This window comes from Entelurus aequoreus, linkage group LG03 (genome assembly GCF_033978785.1).
Source record: "Entelurus aequoreus isolate RoL-2023_Sb linkage group LG03, RoL_Eaeq_v1.1, whole genome shotgun sequence".
Lineage (NCBI taxonomy): Eukaryota > Metazoa > Chordata > Actinopteri > Syngnathiformes > Syngnathidae > Entelurus > Entelurus aequoreus.
In genome coordinates, this window is record NC_084733.1 from 10,939,717 (window position 1) to 10,961,132 (window position 21,416).

Genomic DNA, 21,416 nt, shown 5'->3' on the forward strand with positions numbered 1-21,416 from the left:
TGTATTGTTTTTTAAAATAAAAAAATATCAAAATGGCCCCGGCTTGCTTTGATATTTCAGTGTGCGGCCCTCAGTGGAAAAAGTTTGGACACCCCTGCTTTAGAGGTGGTGGGAGCTGTGCTCTAAAGATGGAGATGCTCCACAAAAACTTATTAGATGTTGAGACAAAAACATGTTTTTAAGCAGTTTTGTTTCATTTCCATTAGATTTGACTAAAAGTTAGGGCTATACTGTTGGAAAGTGAAGGTTAGAGATAAGGCTAATAAACCAACATGTACACGGTTTATTACACAGTTTTATAATGTTCTGATTTGTCTTTTAGCTCACCCTTTCAGAGGCTTTGACAATTTCTACCATCAAATGTCCAAGCCCTATCATTTTACTCACTGGACTTATTTGAAGCTATTTTAAGGGCTGGGGAAAAATACAGTCTTTACCATGTTTTTATTGGTTCTTTAGTTTAGTTACATACACAACACACACATAATCTCACTATGTTTACAGTGTCAGTCAAAAAGTACTTATATTATCACTTAACATGATTTACTCATTTATCTAGCAGACTTCCAGCAGCCTCTTCACGTTAAAGAGGAAGATCCACTCCACCCTCATGTCAAAGAGAAAGAGGAGGAGCCACAGCCCCCCCACATTAAAGAGGAAGAGGAGGAGCTCTGGATCACTCAGAAGGAAGAGTGTCTTCTAGGGCAGGAGGAGGCTGAACTCACCAAGTTTCCACTGACTGTTGTCTCTGTGAAGACTGAAGACCATGAAGAGAAACCACCTGAGTGCTCACAGCTTCACCACAGTCCAGTAAGCACAACATCCACATATCTTAAACATCTAAAACAATTATTTGGGAAGGTCTGGCGGGCCAGATTGAAAAGCTTAAAGGCCTACTGAAATGACATTTTCTTATTTAAACGGGGATAGCAGATCCATTCTATGTGTCATACTTGATCATTTCGCGATATTGCCATATTTTTGCTGAAAGGATTTAGTAGAGAACATCGACAATAAAGTTTTGGTCGCTGATAAAAAAGCCTCGCCTGTACCGGAAGTAGCGTGACGTCACAGGTTGAAAGGCTCCTCACATCTGCACATTGTTTACACCAGCAGCGAGAGCGATTCGGACCGAGAAAGCGACGATTACCCCATTAATTTGAGCCAGGATGAAAGATTCGTGGATGAGGAAAGTGAGAGTGAAGGACTAGAGTGCAGTGCAGGACGTATCTTTTTTCGCTCTGACCGTAACTTAGGTACAAGGGATCATTGGATTCCACACTCTCTCCTTTTTCTATTGTGGATCACGGATTTGTATTTTAAACCACCTCGGATACTATATCCTCTTGAAAATGAGAGTCGAGAACGCGAAATGGACATTCACAGTGACTTTTATCTCCACGACAATACATCGGCGAAGCACTTTAGCTACGGAGCTAACATGATAGCATCGTGCTTAACTGCATATAGAAACAGACGAAATAAGCCCCTGACTGGAAGGATAGACAGAAGATCAACAATACTACCAAACCCTGGACCTGTAACCACACGGTTAATGCTGTACCACCTGGCGAAGCCTAGCAATGCTGTTGCTAACGACGCCATTGAAGCTAACTTAGCTACGGGACCTCGACAGAGCTACGCTAAAAACATTAGCTCTCCACCTACGCCAGCTCTCATCTGCTAAACACGACCCGTGCTCACCTGCGTTCCAGCGATCGACGGCGCCACGAAGGACTTCACCCGATCATCGATGCGGTCGGCGGCCCGGAGACGGGGGAAGTCAAGGTGAGGACAGCGGCGCGGCGGCGGGCGTTGTAGCTTTCGACGACACCCCGGCCGCCATCAGAGTCGGCAAGAAACATACACTACCGTTCAAAAGTTTGGTGTCACCCAAACAATTTTGTGGAATAGCCTTCATTTCTAAGAACAAGAATAGACTGTCGAGTTTCAGATGAAAGTTCTCTTTTTCTGGCCATTTTGAGCGTTTAATTGACCCCACAAATGTGATGCTCCAGAAACTCAATCTGCTCAAAGGAAGGTCCGTTTTGTAGCTTCTGTAACGAGCTAAACTGTTTTCAGATGTGTGAACATGATTGCACAAGGGTTTTCTAATCACCAATTAGCCTTCTGAGCCAATGAGCAAACACATTGTACCATTAGAACACTGGAGTGATAGTTGCTGGAAATGGGCCTCTATACACCTATGTAGATATTGCACCAAAAACCAGACATTTGCAGCTAGAATAGTCATTTACCACATTAGCAATGTATAGAGTGTATTTCTTTAAAGTTAAGACTAGTTTTAAGTTATCTTCATTGAAAAGTACAGTGCTTTTCCTTCAAAAATAAGGACATTTCAATGTGACCCCAAACTTTTGAACGGTAGTGTATATTTCCCCAAAGTTACGTACGTGACATGCACATAGCGCCACGCACGTACGGGCAAGCGATCAAATGTTTGGAAGCCAAAGCTGTACTCACGGTAGCGCGTCTGCTATCCAACTCAAAAGTCCTCCTGGTTGTGTTCCTGCAGCCAGCCGCTAATACACCGATCCCACCTACAACTTTCTTCTTTTCAGTCTCCATTGTTCATTAAACAAATTGCAAAAGATTCACCAACACAGATGTCCAGAATACTGTGGAATTTTGCGATGAAAACAGACGACTTAAAGGCCTACTGAAAGCCACTACAGCCACTACTGCAGTCTGATAGTTTATATATCAATGATGAAATCTTAACATTGCAACACATGCCAATACGGTTAATTTATAAAGTGCAATTTTAAAATTCCCGCCACACTTCCGGTTGAAAAACTCCTTTGGATATGATTTATGCGCGTGACGTCACAAAATCCACGGAAGTGGTTGGACACCATACAAAAACCTCTTGTTTTCTTCGACAAAATGCCACAGTATTCTGGACATCTGTGTTGGTGAATCTTTTGCAATTTGTTTAATGAACAATGGAGGCTGCAAAGAAGAACGTTGTAGATGGGATCGATCGGTGTATTAGCGGCTAAGTACAATACTTACAGCAACACAACAAGGACTACTTACTACGCCTAGCCGATGCTTGCCGCCAAACCCACGGGTGAAGTCCTTCGTCGCGCCGTCGATCGCTGGAACGCAGGTGAGCACGGCTGTTGATGGGAAGATGAGGGCTGGCTGGCGTAGGTGGAGCGCTAATGTTTTTATCATAGCTCTGTGAGGTCCGGTTGCTAAGCTGCTAAATTAGCCTTAGCGTCGTTAGCAACAGCCTTGTTAAGCCTTACCAGGCTGAGAATTTTTAACCGTGTAGTTACATGTCCATGGTTTAATAGTATTGTTGATCTTCTGTCTATCCTTCCAGTCAGGGATTTATTTCTTTTGTTTCTATCTTCATTTGAGAACGATGCTATCACGTTAGCTCAGTAGCTAAAGAGCTTCGCCGATGTATTGTCATGGAGATAAAAGTCACTTTAAATGTCCATTTCGCGTGCTCGACTCTCATTTTCAAGAGGATATAGTATCCGAGGTGGTTTCAAATACAAATCCGTGATCCACAATAGAAAAAGGAGAGAGTGTGGAATCCAATGAGCCAGCTTGTACCTAAGTTACGGTCAGAGCGAAAAAAGATACGTCCATCACTGTCTCTCAAGTCCTTCACTGTAACGTTCCTCATCTACGAATCTTTCATCCTCGCTCAAATTAATGGGGTAATCGTCACTTTCTCGGTCCGAATCTCTCTCGCTCCATTGTAAACAACGGGGAATTGTGAGGAATACTAGCTCCTGTGACGTCACGCTACTTCCGGTACAGGCAAGGCTTTTTTTATCAGCAAACAAAAGTTGCGAACTTTATCGTCAATTTTCTCTACTAAATCCTTTCAGCAAAAATATGGCAATATCGCGAAATGATCAAGTATGACACACAGAATGGATCTGCTATTCCCGTTTAAATAAAAAAAAATCATTTCAGTAGGCCTTTAAGCTGGCCACCGTGCTATTCCAAAATGTCTCCTTCAACCCGTGACGTCACGCGCAAACGTCATCATACCTAGACGTTTTCAACCGGAAGTTTCCCGGGAAATTTAAAATTGCACTTTATAAGTTAAACCGGCCGTATTGGCATGTGTTGCAATGTTAAGATTTCATCATTGATATATAAACTATCAGACTGCGTGGTCGGTAGTAGTGGCTTTCAGTCGGCCTTTAACGGGCCGCATGTGGCCTCCTGGGCCTTCATTTGCCCAGGTCTGATCTCTGGTATGGTTATGTCATCTTGAACGTCAGCGACTGACGAGACATTATCAGAACTTCTGGTGGTGCGGGACGTCGTCTCATGGGACTGAGCCAAGCTGGACTTTTCTAAAGCATGTGCTTTGTCCCCTTGTGGTCCGCAGACGTCTGGGAGAAACATTACCCTGAACAGCAGGAGTGGACCTCCAGGACGGGACGGGAGGAGTCACAGCCCCCCCACAGTGAAAGAGGAACATGGGGAGCCACAGGAGGATAAAGAGGAGTACCCGTTAACTATTGTCAATGTGAAGAGTGAAGATGATGAGGTTAAAAGTGAAAGTGAGGAGAAGAGAGAGGCGGAGCCTCCAAGCAGCAGCTCAACTCAACACATGACAACAGAAGACCACTGTGGAGGATCACAAGCAGACAAGCTCTTAGCTCCACTGTCAGATAGTGACGACACAACCTCACACTCTCCTGACACTGAAGATGGAGACTCTAAAGCTGATACGACATGTCACACTCACAACACACACTTTCAATGCTCTCACTGCGACAAAACCTTCAATCACCGTTGCAATCTGAAAAAACACACCAGAATACACACTGGCTACAAACCTTATTCCTGTTCCATCTGCGGTAAAGATTTTACTCAACGGCAACATTTGAAAACGCACATGAGGACGCACACCGGAGAAAAACCATTCATGTGCTTAGTTTGCCGTAAAAGATTCTCCCTGAAAGAAAATCTGAAAACGCACATGAGAATACACACCGGCGAAAGACGTTTCTCGTGTTCATCCTGTGGTAAAGCTTTCATACAGAAGAGTGATTTAAAAACACACGTGAGAATACACACCGGCGAAAAACCCTACTCTTGTCCGAGCTGCGACAAAGGCTTCGCCGACCGATCGACACTCGTAAGACACGTGAGAACGCACACTGAAAAAGTGTTCAGTTGCGGCGTGTGTAGTAAAAGATTCTCTCGGAAGGAAAATTTGACAATGCACGCCAGAAGACACACCGGTGAGAAACCATATTCCTGCCCGAGCTGCAACAAAAGCTTCGCTGGGCGAACGACGCTTAATAAACACATGAGAACACACGCAGCAGACAAAGTGTTGAGTTGCAGTGTGTGCGATGAAAGATTCTCTTATAAGTACCAGTGTAAGAAGCACAAGTGTGCTGGTGGGACAAGCAGCAGCAAATGAAGCTGCAGCATTTTCATTTAACATCAGTTAAGTTAAAGTAGCAATGATTGTCACACACACACTAGGCCAGGGGTCACCAACGCGGTGCCCGCGGGCACCAGGTAGCCCGTAAGGACCAGATGAGTAGCCCGCTGGCCTGTTCTAAAAATAGCTCAAATAGCAGCACTTACCAGTGAGCTGCCTCTATTTTTTAAATTGTATTTATTTACTAGCAAGCTGGTCTCGCTTTGCTAGACATTTTTTAATTCTAAGAGAGACAAAACTCAAATAGAATTTGAAAATCCAAGAAAATATTTTAAAGACTTGTTTAAAAATACAACCTTAAAAATGATTTTAGGATTTTTAAACACATATACCTTTTTACCTCTTAAATTCCTTCCCCTTATTTCCTGACTATTTAAATCAATGTTCAAGTAAATTTATTTTTTTTATTGTAAAGAATAATAAATACATTTTAATTTAATTTTTCATTTTAGCTTCTGTTTTTTCGACGAAGAATATTTGTGAAATATTTCTTCAAACTTATTATGATTAAAATTCAAAAAATGTATTCTGGCAAATCTAGAAAATCTGTAGAATCAAATTTTAAATCTTATTTCAAAGTCTTTTGAATTTCTTTTAAAATGTTTGTTCTGGAAAATCTAGAAGAAATAATGATTAGTCTTTGTTAGAAATATAGCTTGGTCCAATTTGTTATATATTCTAACAACGTGCAGATTGGATTTTAACCTATTTAAAACATGTCATCAAAATTCTAAAATTAATCTTAATCAGGAAAAATTACTAATGATGTTCCATAAATTATTTTTGTAATTTTTCCAAAAAGATTCGAATTAGCTAGTTTTTCTCTTCTTTTTTTCGGTTGAATTTTGAATTTTAAAGAGTCGAAATTAAAGATAAACTATGTTTCAAAATTTAATTGTCATTTTTTTCGTGTTTTTTCCTCTTTTAAACCGTTCAATTAAGTGTAAATATCATTAATTATTAATAATAACATAGAGTTAAAGGTAAATTGAGCAAATTGGCTATTTCTGGCAATTTATTCAAGTGTGTATCAAACTGGTAGCCCTTCGCATTAATCAGTACCCAAGAAGTAGCTCTTGGTTTCAAAAAGGTTGGTGACCCCTGCACTAGGCAGTGTTTCCCACACATGCATTTATTTGTGGCGGCCCGCCACGAAAGAATTACGTTCGCCACAAATTAAAAAAAATAATTTATTTTTTTATTTTTATTTTTTTGTCCTGTCCAGCTTCTCAGGCAAATCATATACAGTTGTGTTCAAAATAATAGCAGTCCCACATCACTAGCAAGATAAATCACCATTTTTGTTAGAATTTCAACTTCTACATTGCAAGTACGTTTCTAGAAGGTTTAGTAAAGGTATGGAAAACCAACAGACCCAACAGGAATGATGTGCATGCTGCTGATTCTGTGAAACTGAATCATTTACTGAAAGAGTCGTGTTCAAAAAAATAGCAGTGCTGCGTTCCATAAGTGACATCATTGATTATGTGTAAAAAAAAAATATGTTAAACAAGTGGCCCTTATTTTAGGATCAAGGGAACTGACGCTGCATATAATGGCTGTGCATTTGTCCTTGGAAAAACAGTGTAAAATGGGTCGTTGAAGACACTGTTCAGAAGAAGAGCGTTCTTTGATTAAGAATTTCATAAAAGAGGGGAAAACCTATAAGGAAGTGCAGAAAATGATAGGCTGTTCAGCTAAAATGATATCAAACACTTTAAAATGGCAGCCAAAACCAAAAAGACGAGGAAGAAAAAGAAAAACGACTATTGAAATGGATGGGAGAATAACCAAAATGGCAAAGGCTCAGCCAATGATCAGCTCCAGGAGGATCTAAGATGGCCTGTGAGTACTGTAACAATCAGACCACGTCTATGTGAAGCCAAGCTAGCAGCAAGAAGCCCCCGCAAAGTCCCATTGTTAAAAAAAAGACGTGTGCTGAAGCGGTTACAACAGGGGTCACCAACCTTTTTGAAAGCAAGAGCTACTTCTTGGGTAGTGATTAATGCGAAGGGCTACCAGTTTGATACACACTTAAATAAATTGCCGAAAATAGCCAATTTGCTCAATTTACCTTTAACTCCATGTTATTATTAATAATTAATGATATTTACACTTAATTGAACGGTTTAAAAGAGGAGAAAACACGAAAAAAATGACAATAAAATTTTGAAACATAGTTTATCTTCAAATTCGACTCTTTAAAATTCAAAATTCAACCGAAAAAAAGAAGAGAAAAACTAGCTAATTCGAATCTTTTTGAAAAAATAAAAAAAATAATTGATGGAACATCATTAGTAATTTTTCCTGACTAAGATTAATTTTAGAATTTTGATGACATGTTTTAAATAGGTTAAAATACAATCTGCACTTTGTTAGAATATATAACAAATTGGACCAAGCTATATTTCTAACATAGACAAATCATTATTTCTTCTAGATTTTCCAGAACAAAAATTTTAAAAGAAAATCAAAAGACTTTCAAATAAGATTTAAATTTGATTCTACAGATTTTCTAGATCTGCCAGAATAATTTTTTTGAATTTTAATCATAATAAGTTTGAAGAAATATTTCACAAATATTCTTCGTCGAAAAAACAGAAGCTAAAATGAAGAATTAAATTAAAATGTATTCATTTTTCTTTACAATAAAAAAAATTAATTTACTTGAACATTGATTTAAATTGTCAGGAAAGAAGAGGAAGGAATTTAAAAGGTAAAAATATATATGTGTTTAAAAATCCTAAAATCATTTTTAAGGTTGTATTTTTTCTCTAAAATTGTCTTTCTGAAAGTTATAAGAAGCAAAGTAAAAAAAATAATGAATTTATTTAAACAAGTGAAGACCAAGTCTTTAAAATATTTTCTTGGATTTTCAAATTCTATTTGAGTTTTGTCTCTCTTAGAATTAAAAATGTCGGGCAAAGCAAGACCAGCTTGCTAGTAAATAAATACAATTTAAAAAAAATAGAGGCAGCTCACTGGTAAGTGCTGCTATTTGAGCTATTTTTAGAACAGGCCAGCGGGCTACTCATCTGGTCCTTACGGGCTACCTGGTGCCCACGGGCACTGCGTTGGTGACCCCTGGGTTACAATTTGCCAAAAAACACATTGACTGGCCTAAAAAGAAATGGCGTAACATTTGGGGACTGATGAGAGTAAGATTGTTCTTTTTGGGTCCAAGGGCCACAGACAGTTTGTCAGACGTCCTGCAAACACTGAATTCAAGCCCAGGTACACGGTGAAGACGGTGAAGCGTGGTGGTGCAAGCATCATGATATGGGGATGTTTCTCGTATTGTGGTGTTGGTCCTATTTATCGCATACCAGGGATCATGGATCAGTTTTAGTACATCAGAATACTGGAAGATGTCATGTTGCCGTATGCTGAAGAGGAAATGCCCTCGAAATGGGTGTTTCAACAAGACAATGACCCCAAACACACCAGCAAGCGAGTAAAATCCTGGTTCCAAACAAACAGAGTTCAAGTAATGGAGTGGCCAGCACAATCCCCGAACCTTAATCCCATTGAAAACTTGTGGGCTGACATGAAGAATGCTGTTCATGAGGCAAAACCAAAAAATGCAGAGGAATTGTGGAACGTAGTACAATTGTCCTGGGCTGCAATACCTGTCGACTCCATGTGCCACAGATGTGAAGCAAACTGTGGTTATGCAACTAAATTATAGTTAATAATTCTAAGGAAAGTTGAATCTGCAAGCCTTTCTTAGTTTATACAGTACATTGGAGTTTTATAAAGAAAGATGTCAACACTGCTATTTTTTTGTTTTATATTTCTTGACTTTCTGTAAAATGTTGTCAAATTGAATTACTTTTTTCCAATTTTATGGCTTTGAAATTGAATGTGCAGTCTCTCCAATGCATTTGTGTTCATTAAAATACAATTTATTTGAAGAATTTTGAGGTTCACACGCCTTTTTAAACACATTTATTATTATGAACATAACTGTAGTTGATGTAGATGCCCTATAGGCTGTTCAGATTGACTTTACAAAAGAGAAGTGTAGGATACTTCTGTTGTTGCCTTATTTGTATTTGACCACTACTGTTTTCTGTTTATTTGTTACTGACTGTGGTAGGACACCTCTGCCTCTGTTTCACTTTATGTTGCTGGTAAATAATATGGTTGTAGTAGTAGGCTAAAGTAAAATTATTTAGTATGCACTAATTAAAGGGGCAGAGCTTTGAGACATTTTAGCTTTTATATTTTATAAGATATATTTTTTGTAAGAACCACAATTAATAAATATATTTCAGTGAATAACTTATTGTTCAAATCTGTATATAAATATGTATATAAAGTGTTGTAATTATATTTAAAATGGATGGATGGATGGACGTTTAAAACAAAACTGTTATTATTAATTAGTAAGTATACATTTTTTGAGCCTTTTTAGAGAAAATCATATCATTGTAGTAAATTATGCAAATTACTCGATAATGTCACGGTGACCACGCCCATAGCCACGCCCCCACCGCCACAGGTATCTTGGCAGTTTATGGGAAACACTGCTAGGTGTGGTGAAATGTGTCCTCTGCATTTGACCCATCCCCTTGTTCACCCCCTGGGAGGTGAGGGGAGCAGGGAGCAGCAGCAGTGGCCGCGCCCGGGAATCATTTTTGGTGATTTAACCCCCAATTCCAACCCTTGAGTGCCAAGCAGGGAGGTAATGGCTCCCATTTTTATAGTCTTTGGTATGACTCGGCCGGGGTTCAGCATATATAACATGTGACATCATGTTAATATGCAGTTAAATATGCACAAAAATTTTGGCACCTGAGCTGCCAGTTTTTTGCTGTTTTTTTTTTTACCGTGAATCAACAACTGTAGATTTTTCGGTGTATTACTGTAAATGCCAAAACGGCATCACAGTTTATTACAGTAAAGAAAAGTAAAGTTTTTTCCATTTAGAGAAAAATGCTGTAAAAAACACAGTAAATTTCACAATTTGACCATGAAATCTATTGCTACTTTATCATTGCACAATTTGATGGATAACTTGCTTTGAAATCATTATTATTAGTATTTATTTCTATTTAAATGGTGAATATGTTCCCCATACTAAAGAGTCACCCAATTTTTTTTAATTAGACAATATTTAAGTTAACATCATTTGCGATTACATGGAGTACATATATATTTTTTTTAAAGAAAGAATACGTTTAGTAAGGAAAGTTACAGTACTTTATTGATACATATTATTTGCAGGCTTCTGAGCGCCAATTAAAATGACGTGGCGGGCCACATCTGCCCTTGAGTTTCACACCTGTGTTCAAGAAGAACCGCTCCAGAAAATCCTGACAAAAATCCTTGCCGCCATAAATGATAACAATAAAAAGAGATTAATTTCACATTTGTGGCTACGAGTCTCAGTCAAAGTTAGAGTCTAGTAGTGTGTTAAAAACAAACAATTGTACAGTATAGCTGGATGACTTCATGTTTAAGAGAGTTGCAGCGTACAAACACTAAAGTGCTTCCCTGAGAAGATGAGACGTGAAAAAAGAAAAAGTATTGAGAAGGAAGCTGACGTCTAAGGAGCGACATCGTCTGTTTTCTCTGGCATCAAGTGCTTGAAATGTTAAGTTTGTGCAAAGTAGCCAACACTGGATTTTACCATCATTCTTTTCCCCGTCCTTGATGTATTGTTAAAATATGACTTTTGGATGTAAACATCAACACTAAACTATTTATTGCGTTGATAAAACTGTACCACCGCTTTTTCTTGGTCGCTGGTTTCTATGGAGCCTTGGCGCATTCTGCGGATCTCATTGATGGCTTCGATGCCGGAGATCTTCATGGCCTTGACCAGGTAGCAGGCCAGCATGGTGCCTGTCCTGCCGTGGCCGTGCATGCAGTGGGCGGCCACAGCCTGGAAAGGAACAACATTTTCAGGCGTCTGTTACGTCTTAAACCTTCATGCAAACATACCATATTTTTATTTGGTTTCCTCTCAAACTGTGTGTGTGTGTGTCACATACATACATACATACATGTATTGTTGGAAGCAGATCAGAATCATATCCATATTTAAGTGTTACTTCTTTCTAAACTCCTATAGTCATATAAAGAATAGCTAGTATTCTTCCTTCTTTTGAGTCTCATAGTAAGGTGTTGGCCTTCTAGATTGGAATGTGTCAGAGTAGAGATAACTCGGAGTAGTCTAAACAAAGGGAGTGGGGGCGAGGGACAGAGGGAAGATCACGGGACTTCCGGGGGTTTGAGGGGGGACCGAGCTAGACCGATCTGGACCGGGCTGGGGAACGCTGGTGTGCTAGATTGGTCTCACGGTTGTCCTCTAAGCTTGGAGAATAAACCACAAAATACCAATTACTGCCTGTTGATTGAATATAAACATCAGCTTATGTGCCATAAAAAGAATCTGGGAGAGACTAGCAATTTGAATTCCCCATTGGAGGAATGCTGGTCAACGCAACAGTATATATGTATGTATACACATATATATATATATATATATACAGTATATATATATATATATATATATACACATACATATATATATATACACATACATACATATATATACACATATATATATATATACATTTATATACATACATATACATACATACATATACTTACATATACATACATATAATTACATATACACTACCGTTCAAAAGTTTGGGGTCACATTGAAACGTCCTTATTTTTGAAGGAAAAGCACTGTACTTTTCAATGAAGATAACTTTAAACTAGTTTTAACTTTAAAGAAATACACTCTATACATTGCTAATGTGGTAAATGACTATTCTAGCTGCAAATGTCTGGTTTTTGGTGCAATATCTACATAGGTGTATAGAGGCCCATTTCCAGCAACTATCACTCCAGTGTTCTAATGGTACAATGTGTTTGCTCGTTGGCTCAGAAGGCTAATTGATGATTAGAAAACCCTTGTGCAATCACGTTCACACATCTGAAAACAGTTTAGCTCGTTACAGAAGCTACAAAACTGACCTTCCTTTGAGCAGATTGAGTTTCTGGAGCATCACATTTGTGGGGTCAATTAAACGCTCAAAATGGCCAGAAAAAAAGAATTTTCATCTGAAACTCGACAGTCTATTCTTGTTCTCAGAAATGAAGGCTATTCCACAAAATTGTTTGGGTGACCCCAAACTTTTGAACGGTAGTGTGTGTATATATATATATATATATATATATATATATATATATATATATATATATATACACACCGGTATATGTAAGTGTGTGTGCATATATGTATGTGACGCATAGTGCTATTATTGTTAAGCCAAAAAGAGTGTGATCGGTTTGAGAAGATGTCGTGACATGTTCTGACGTTGTGAAAGTCTCCAATAAACAAGTGACTCTCCACTTCCTGCCTACCGTCTTTCTTATCTGCTGAGCTTTTATTCCATCTTACCAAAGTAATCAGTGTAACAATCTACTTTTTATGTTGTTATCAACTGTAATCTAAACACGGAAGTCAAGATCCACCTCTCTGCAAGCGGCAAAGCACACACACACGCACACACACACACACACACACACACACACACACACACACACACACACACACACACACACACACTGCTTGGGCATAACTATCAAAACACTGGCATGGAAACAGGAGTTCAGAATACTCTGTATTTTCTATGCCAAAATATCTATTTCAGAAAAAGTAGTCAGGATGGAATATGACATACTTCTCCCTTGGCGTTGCTGTCTTCCACAATGGTGAGGAATTTGTCAATCTGACTCGGCGAAGGAGCAGTGAAGTCTGGGATCTTGATGTGGTGCAGCCGCAAACGTGGACACGTGTCGTAGTTGTTGGGCTTGCGCTCACAAAGGCAGACCAGATGTTGGATGCCGTTGTCCAGCAGATACTGGTACTCTGCAGTCATCCGGGGCAGGGCCAGTCCGGCCACTTTGCCCGGGTCCACCCAGGAGAAGTTGTTTGGAGGAGTGGACACCATTCTGAACAGAAAAAAAGATAATTATTTAAAGGTTTCAAACGCGTCATAGTAAGTAACCAGGATCTGACAAATACCCAGGTCAAGATTTGGAGGTTCAGGAGGAGTTTTAAAAGGCTGAAATCATGGCTATGCCAGTACAACATGAATAATATTATCCTCAGCAACACAATTTGCAGAGAGGAAAAGCATTTATTGAAGTGGAACTATTACGTGTAACATTACCAAACATTTAACAATCAGCATGATTTAAGAACAATCCACTTTTTTTTAATCAATACACTAAGCCAGGGGTCACCAACCTTTTTGAAACCAAGAGCTACTTCTTGGGTACTGATTAATGCGAAGGGCTACCAGTTTGATACACACTTAAATAAATTGCCAGAAATAGCCAATTTGCTCAATTTACCTTTAACTCTATGTTATTATTAATAATTAATGATATTTACACTTAATTGAACGGTTTAAAAGAGGAGAAAACACGAAAAAAATGACAATTAAATTTTGAAACATAGTTTTTCTTCAATTTCGACTCTTTAAAATTCAAAATTGAACCGAAAAAAGAAGAGAAAAACTAGCTAATTTGAATCTTTTTGAAAAAAATTTAAAAAAAATTTATGGAACATCATTAGTAATTTTTCCTGATTAAGATTAATTTTAGAATTTTGATGACATGTTTTAAATAGGTTAAAATCCAATCTGCACTTTGTTAGAATATATAACAAATTGGACCAAGCTATATTTATAACAAAGACAAATCATTATTTCTTCCACAACAAAAAAAATGTTTTAAATTCAAAAGACCTTGAAATAAGATTTAAATTTGATTCTACAGATTTTCTAGATTTGCCAGAATAAATTTTTTGAATTTTAATCATAATAAGTTTGAAGAAATATTTCACAAATATTCTTCGTCAAAAAAACAGAAGCTAAAATGAAGAATTAAATTAAAATGTATTTATTATTCTTTACAATAAAAACAATAAATTTACTTGAACATTGATTTAAATTGTCAGGAAAGAAGAGGAAGGAATTTAAAAGGTAAAAAGGTATATGTGTTTAAAAATCCTAAAATCATTTTTAAGGTTGTATTTTTTCTCTAAAATTGTCTTTCTGAAAGTTATAAGAAGCAAAGTAAAAAAATTAATGAATTTATTTAAACAAGTGAAGACCAAGTCTTTAAAATATTTTCTTGGATTTTCAAATTCTATTTGAGTTTTGTCTCTCTTAGAATTAAAAATGTCGAGCAAAGCGAAACCAGCTTGCTAGTAAATAAATACAATTTAAAAAATAGAGGCAGCTCACTGGTAAGTGCTGCTATTTGAGCTATTTTTAGAACAGGCCAGCGGGCTACTCATCTGGTCCTTACGGGCTACCTGGTGCCCGCGGGCACCGCGTTGGTGACCCCTGCACTAAGCCAATCTGAACATGGAAAGTTCAGCTGCAACCTTCTGAATTCATACGTGCTCCTGCAGCAGTGGAAACACAAAATAAAAATATAGCATGACAGGTGGCAGCCAGTCACCATCCAGGGAAGACTCACTAAAATGACAGAGTAAGACCAGAAAATGTGTTAGTTAAAGGCCTACTGAAATGAATTTTTTTTATTTAAACGGGGATAGCAGATCCATTCTATGTGTCATACTTGATCATTTCGCGATATTGCCATATTTTTGCTGAAAGGATTTAGTAGAGAACATCGACGATAAAGTTCGCAACTTTTGGTCGCTGATAAAAAAAAAAAAGCATTGCCTGTACCGGAAGTAGCGTGACGTCACAGGTTGAAAGGCTCCTCACATTTCCCCATTGTTTACACCAGCAGCGAGAGCGATTCGGACCGAGAAAGCGACGATTACCCCATTAATTTGAGCGAGGATGAAAGATTCGTGGATGAGGAACGTGAGAGTGAAGGACTAGAGTGCAGTGCAGGACGCATCTTTTTTCGCTCTGACTGTAACTTAGGGAAAAGGGCTCATTGGATTCCACACTTTCTCCTTTTTCTATTGTGGATCACGGATTTGTATTTTAAACCACCTCGGATACTATATCCTCTTGAAAATGAGAGTCGAGAACGCGAAATGGACATTCACAGTGACTTTTATCTCCACGACAATACATCGGCGAAGCACTTTAGCTACGGAGCTAACGTGATAGCATCGTGCTTAAAGGCCTACTGAAACCCACTACTACCGACCACGCAGTCTGATAGTTTATATATCAATGATGAAATCTTAACATTGCAACACATGCCAATACGGCCGGGTTAACTTATAAAGTGCAATTTTAAATTTCCCGCGAAACTTCCGGTTGAAAAAGCCTTTGGAGGATGACGTATGCGCGTGACGTAGCCCCGGGAACAGAGGTATGCCTTCCCCATTGAATACAATACAAAAAAGCTCTGTTTTCATTTCATAATTCCACAGTATTCTGGACATCTGTGTTGGTGAATCTTTTGCAATTTGTTTAATGAACAATGGAGGCTGCAAAGAAGAACGTTGTAGGTGGGATCGGTGTATTAGCGGCTGGCTGTAGCAACACAACAAGGACTACTTACTTGGATAGCAGACGCCTAGCCGATGCTAGCCGCCCACCGCACGGATGATGGGTGAAGTCCTTCGTCGCGCCGTCGATCGCTGGAACGCAGGTGAGCACGGGTGTTGATGAGCAGAGCAGATGAGGGCTGGCTGGCGTAGGTGGAGCGCTAATGTTTTTATCATAGCTCTGTGAGGTCCGGTTGCTAAGTTAGCCTTAGCGTCGTTAGCAACAGCATTGTTAAGCTTTGCCAGGCTGAGATCTATTAACCGTGTGGTTACATGTCCATGGTTTAATAGTATTGTTGATCTTCTGTCTATCCTTCCAGTCAGGGATTTATTTATTTTGTTTCTATCTGCATTTGAGACAGATGCTATCACGTTAGCTCATGCTAAAGAGCTTCGTCGATGTATTGTCGTGGAGATAAAAGTCACTGTGAATGTCCATTTCGCGTTCTCGACTCATTTTCAAGAGGATATAGTATCCGAGGTGGTTTAAAATACAAATCTGTGATCCACAATAGAAAAAGGAGAGAGTGTGGAATCCAATGAGCCAGCTTGTACCTAAGTTACGGTCAGAGCGAAAAAAAATATTTATTTCACGGCATTCTAGTCCGTCACTCTAACGTTCCTCATCCACGAATCTTTCATCCTCGCTCAAATTAATGGGGTAATCGTCGCTTTCTCGGTCCGAATAGCTCTAGCTGCGTTGAAAATAGGAAAATATGAGGGAGTGAACAACTGACAACGTCACGCTACTTCCGGTAGGGGCAAGGTTTTTTTTTATCAGAGACCAAAAGTTGCAAACTTTATCGACGTTGTTCTCTACTAAATCCTTTCAGCAAAAATATGGCAATATCGCGAAATTATCAAGTACGACACGTAGAATGGATCTGCTATCCCCGTTTAAATAAAAAAAAATTCATTTCAGTAGGCCTTTAAATGCAGATAGAAACAAAAGAAATAATCCCCTGACTGGAAGGATGGACAGAAAATCAACAATACTACTATCAGGAGACACCGAACCAAACACTGGACCTGTAAATACACGGTTAATACTGTGCCGCCTGTCGAAGCCTAGCAATGCTGTTGCTAACGACGCCATTGAAGCTAACTTAGCGACGGGACCTCGTCAGAGCTATGATAAAAACATTAGCGCTCCACCTACGCCAGCCAGCCCTCATCTGCTCATCAACATGCGGTAATGGAAATATGTGCAAAACTGGAACATAAGGGTCCTAAAATACACGAGCCGCTTGGATCTCTCTGTGAGGTGGCCACATTTTTGAACTGTCTGCATAACTTTATTTACAATAAATAAAATCGATCATGGATTTTTGACATTTGCTAATTCATTTTATAATCGTCCATGTCCGAATTGTGATGCATCTAAAAATCAAATACCGCATTTTTCGGAGTATAAGTCGCTCCGGAGTATAAGTCGCACCGGCCGAAAATGCATAATAAAGAAGGAAAAAAACATATATAAGTCGCACTGGAGTATAAGTCGCATTTTTTGCATTTTAGTAACTATGGTTTAATAGTTCTTGGATCACAACCGCAGTTGGTGTGTGTGTGTGTGTGTGTGTGTGTGTGTGTGTGTGTGTGTGTGTGTGTGTGTGTGTGTGTGTGTGTGTGTGTGTGTGTGTGTGTGTGTGTGTGTGTGTGTGTGTGTGTGTGTGTGTGTGTGTGTGTGTAAAACATGAAAATCATCTACAATTTAATGCAGCATGTTTTCTCTAGTTGGAAGTGGAATTCTTGTAGGCTGAAATAATAACAAAAAAACATTTCTGCACATGATATACCGTATTTTTCGGAGTATAAGTCGCTCCGGAGTATAAGTCGCTCCGGAGTATAAGTCGCTCCGGAGTATAAGTCGCACCGGCCGAAAATGCATAATAAAGAAGGAAAAAAACATACACTACCGTTCAAAAGTTTGGGGTCACCCAAACAATTTTGTGGAATAGCCTTCATTTCTAAGAACAAGAATAGACTTTTGAGTTTCGGATGAAAGTTCTCTTTTTCTGGCCATTTTGAGCGTTTAATTGACCCCACAAATGTGATGCTCCAGAAACTCAATCTGCTCAAAGGAAGGTCAGTTTTGTAGCTTCTGTAACGAGCTAAACTGTTTTCAGATGTGTGAACATGATTGCACAAGGGTTTTCTAATCATCAATTAGCCTTCTGAGCCAATGAGCAAACACATTGTACCAATAGAACACTGGAGTGATAGTTGCTGGAAATGGGCCTCTATACACCTATGTAGATATTGCACCAAAAACCAGACATTTGCAGCTAGAATAGTCATTTACCACATTAGCAATGTATAGAGTGTATTTCTTTAAAGTTAAGACTAGTTTAAAGTTATCTTCATTGAAAAGTACTGTGCTTTTCCTTCAAAAATAAGGACATTTCAATGTGACCCCAAACTTTTGAACGGTAGTGTACATAGGTCACACTGGAGTATAAATCGCATTTTTTTGGGAAATGTATTTGATGAAGTGAAGTGAATTACATTTATATAGCGCTTTTTCTCAAGTGACTCAAAGCGCTTTACATAGTGAAACCCAATATCTAAGTTACATTCAAACCAGTGTGGGTGGCACTGGGAGCAGGTGGGTAAAGTGTCTTGCCCAAGGACACAACGGAAGTGACTAGGATGGCGGAAGCGGGGATCGAACCTGCAACCCTCAAGTTGCTGGCACGGCCGCTCTACCAACCGAGTTATACCGCCCCCGTTGATAAAAGCCAACACCAAGAATAGACATTTGAAAGGCAATTTAAAATAAATAAAGAATAGTGAACAACAGGCTGAATAAGTGTACGTTATGTGACGCATAAATAACCAACTGAGAACGTGCCTGGTATGTTAACGTAACATATTATGGTAAGAGTCATTCAAATAACTATAACATATAGAACATGCTATACGTTTACCAAACAATCTGTCACTCCTAATCGCTAAATCCCATGAAATCTTATACGTCTAGTCTCTTACGTGAATGAGCTAAATAATATTATTTGTTTTTTTACGGTAATGTGTTAATAATTTCACACATAAGTCGCTCCTGAGTATAAGTCGCACCCCCGGCCAAACTATGAAAAAAAACTGCGACTTATAGTCCGAAAAATACGGTAGTTCCCCCACCTCGATTGGGAACACTGGCAAAAAACAAAGTTAGCAGTTAGATAAAGGAGTAAGCAACAGACACACACCCCTGCTGACTTGCTGGCATACCTATAGCGACGGTCATCTCCTGGGAGATTACTTGAACTAAAGGACAGACCGACACACTGCGAAGTGCTTACAAATATATGGAGCTATAGGGATAGCATGTCAGCTGTCTTCATTGCTAATAGCAGCTGTCAAATGTCACATTTTAAAAAAACGCTAACCTCCTGCGCACATATTTATAACAACTTACAGTTTTGGTGGTAGGCGACGACAAAAGAGGAAAGTTCAGTGCTCCAACTGACGAGAAGACCGCTGGCATGTGTTATGTAACCAAACTGTCAAAGGTCGAACGTGGAGCTTTATGGGAAGCACAGTAAACAATCCGATTCCTTTGAACGGCTCTTCTTAGGAGAACCATGAGAACCAACTGGCAGTTGCATGAAAGATGTGTTGGGTAGTGTACTTCTGCATTCAAATTTGTATCTTATTTTTTTTCTACTTATACGGATATTGACATATAACTAACAGATTGACATATGACTTTAATTCATTCGGAGACTCACTATTTTTACATGTTTATTGTTTCTTTTGCTTTATTATTATTATACCCATTCTTTCTATTGTTTATTTTTTAGTTTTTTTTTAAGGTGAGGCAAATTTCCAACATGGTGATCTCACTGTCAAAGAATGGCGATATAGAGCCAACTTTGAAGAATGTTTATCATAACAACACAAGACAAACGGAATTATAATCAATATTTCAGAACGCTTCATAACAATAAAGAATATTGTAGGAATGTGTAAATTGGAGTTATTCTGAATGAATGAACCAGTTTAACAGTACAGATTATACATATTTAACAATCATACACATTTACACACAAAAAGAAAATAAAATAAAAAGGATGACCGAAAAAGGAATAGACTGAAGCCAAAGCTTATATTTACCTATCCTATACCTCCACTGATTCCACATGTTATCGAACTGATTATAGCAAAAAGGCATTGGCACCCTTCACTGTCAGGATGGCCGAGCGGTCTAAGGCGCTGCGTTCAGGTCGCAGTCTCCCCTGGAGGCGTGGGTTCGAATCCCACTTCTGACAAGTCTTTTTTTCATCAAATCGGAAGTTACCATTTAAAATTGACACCGTACATGTTAATAATCATTTTTGCTACTAGTGTGTGCGATTTTGGTTACGAAATACTGCTGAAAATGTGACTTATTTTAAATACTTTTTTTTTTAGACTTCCTTTTTATTGTCATTCAAATTTGAACTTTACAGTACAGATAAGAACGACATTTTCGTTGCATTAGCTCATGGTAGTGCAGGATAAAAAAAATCAATAAGGCGCAGGTATAATTATAAAAAAAGATTACTGTACAGATAACTATATTGCACTTTTGCATATGCATCCACGTTTATGGATGTATGTTATATTGTCTTTTTATATTCCAGCGAGTTAATCCATTTTTGGGGGGGAATTGAGGGGATTATTATGATGCGTTCAAGAGTCTTACGGCCTGAGGGAAGAAGCTGTTACAGAACCTCCAGGTGCTTGTGTGTTGTGTGTAAACTCACACAACCCATAAATACTCGTTTACACTGCTGCTGTGTTTCAATATTGAATATTGATAAGATTAAGTAAAAAGACAAAAAAAAAAAAAGAGCACATTTTTAATGTAAGCGTCTCATGTCGGGGCGTGCCGAAGAAACGGCCAAGCTGATTGGTTGTAAATATTGAATACGTCAATGTTCGACTTGTGTACAACATTCATAAATACTTTGATATAAACACGTTTAAAAATGTCGTAGCTCGCAAACTTGAAATAATTGACATAAGTTAACAGTAAAATCCCTCACTGTAAATTCCATCCAAACGAACGTAACCTGGAAGTTAATAATGCAGTGTTGATTTCATAGCCCATGAGCAATAATGCTGACTTTTGGGTGTAATAAAAGCGCTTGTATTAAATAAAAGTGCGTATATTAAATAAAAGCGCGTATATTAAAAACAGCTAATTGAACGAACAAAGGCAATTAGCATCAAGACAAGGAGGAAAAGAAGCTAGCTTAAAGCAAACACAAAAACAAACATACCTTTCGATGGACAGACTTGGTCAAACTGTCGACAATTATCTTCACTTGGCTGGATAAAACGTCACCAATTAAGCACAGTCGCTTTTTTAAACGTTTGAGGTGCGTTTTTAGTCCTTTCCTTTGAGAACTACAAAAACCCGACGTGTCCAACTTTATTTCACGCGTGACGTCATCAGAACGCGTC

General features: G+C 38.6%; 2 protein-coding genes and 1 non-coding gene across 6 annotated transcripts in view; 2 read left to right on the forward strand and 1 right to left on the reverse strand.

The window, feature by feature from the left end:
• Positions 1 to 5,483, forward strand: part of LOC133645555 (zinc finger protein OZF-like) — a 13,991-nt gene extending 8,508 nt beyond the window's left edge. For 2 of the 3 annotated variants that reach the window (XM_062040389.1, XM_062040391.1), the window contains 2 exons: positions 560 to 810; positions 4,385 to 5,483. In XM_062040389.1, coding sequence (XP_061896373.1) covers positions 560 to 810; positions 4,385 to 5,431 — 1,298 coding nt within the window. In that variant the 3' untranslated portion in view covers positions 5,432 to 5,483. The remainder of the gene's footprint in view (positions 1 to 559; positions 811 to 4,384) is intronic. The other variant, XM_062040390.1, reaches the window with a different exon arrangement.
• A 5,095-nt stretch (positions 5,484 to 10,578) lies between these two features.
• Positions 10,579 to 21,416, reverse strand: dusp23b (dual specificity phosphatase 23b). Of its 2 annotated transcripts, none has more exons than XM_062041175.1 (3): positions 19,384 to 19,532; positions 13,162 to 13,432; positions 10,579 to 11,345 (listed from the first exon to the last, which is right to left on the reverse strand). In XM_062041175.1, exons 2-3 carry the CDS (start codon positions 13,429 to 13,431, stop codon positions 11,160 to 11,162), a joined length of 456 nt encoding a protein of 151 aa, XP_061897159.1. In that variant the 5' UTR covers position 13,432; positions 19,384 to 19,532; the 3' UTR covers positions 10,579 to 11,159. The 2 variants fall into 2 exon arrangements, with proteins under 2 accessions (XP_061897159.1, XP_061897158.1); XM_062041174.1 differs by lacking the exon at positions 19,384 to 19,532 and adding an exon at positions 21,233 to 21,416 and having other exon boundaries at positions 10,580 to 11,345.
• On the forward strand, positions 20,154 to 20,236 carry trnal-cag (transfer RNA leucine (anticodon CAG)). Its single transcript has one exon. It is a non-coding gene; the product is annotated as a tRNA-Leu (tRNA).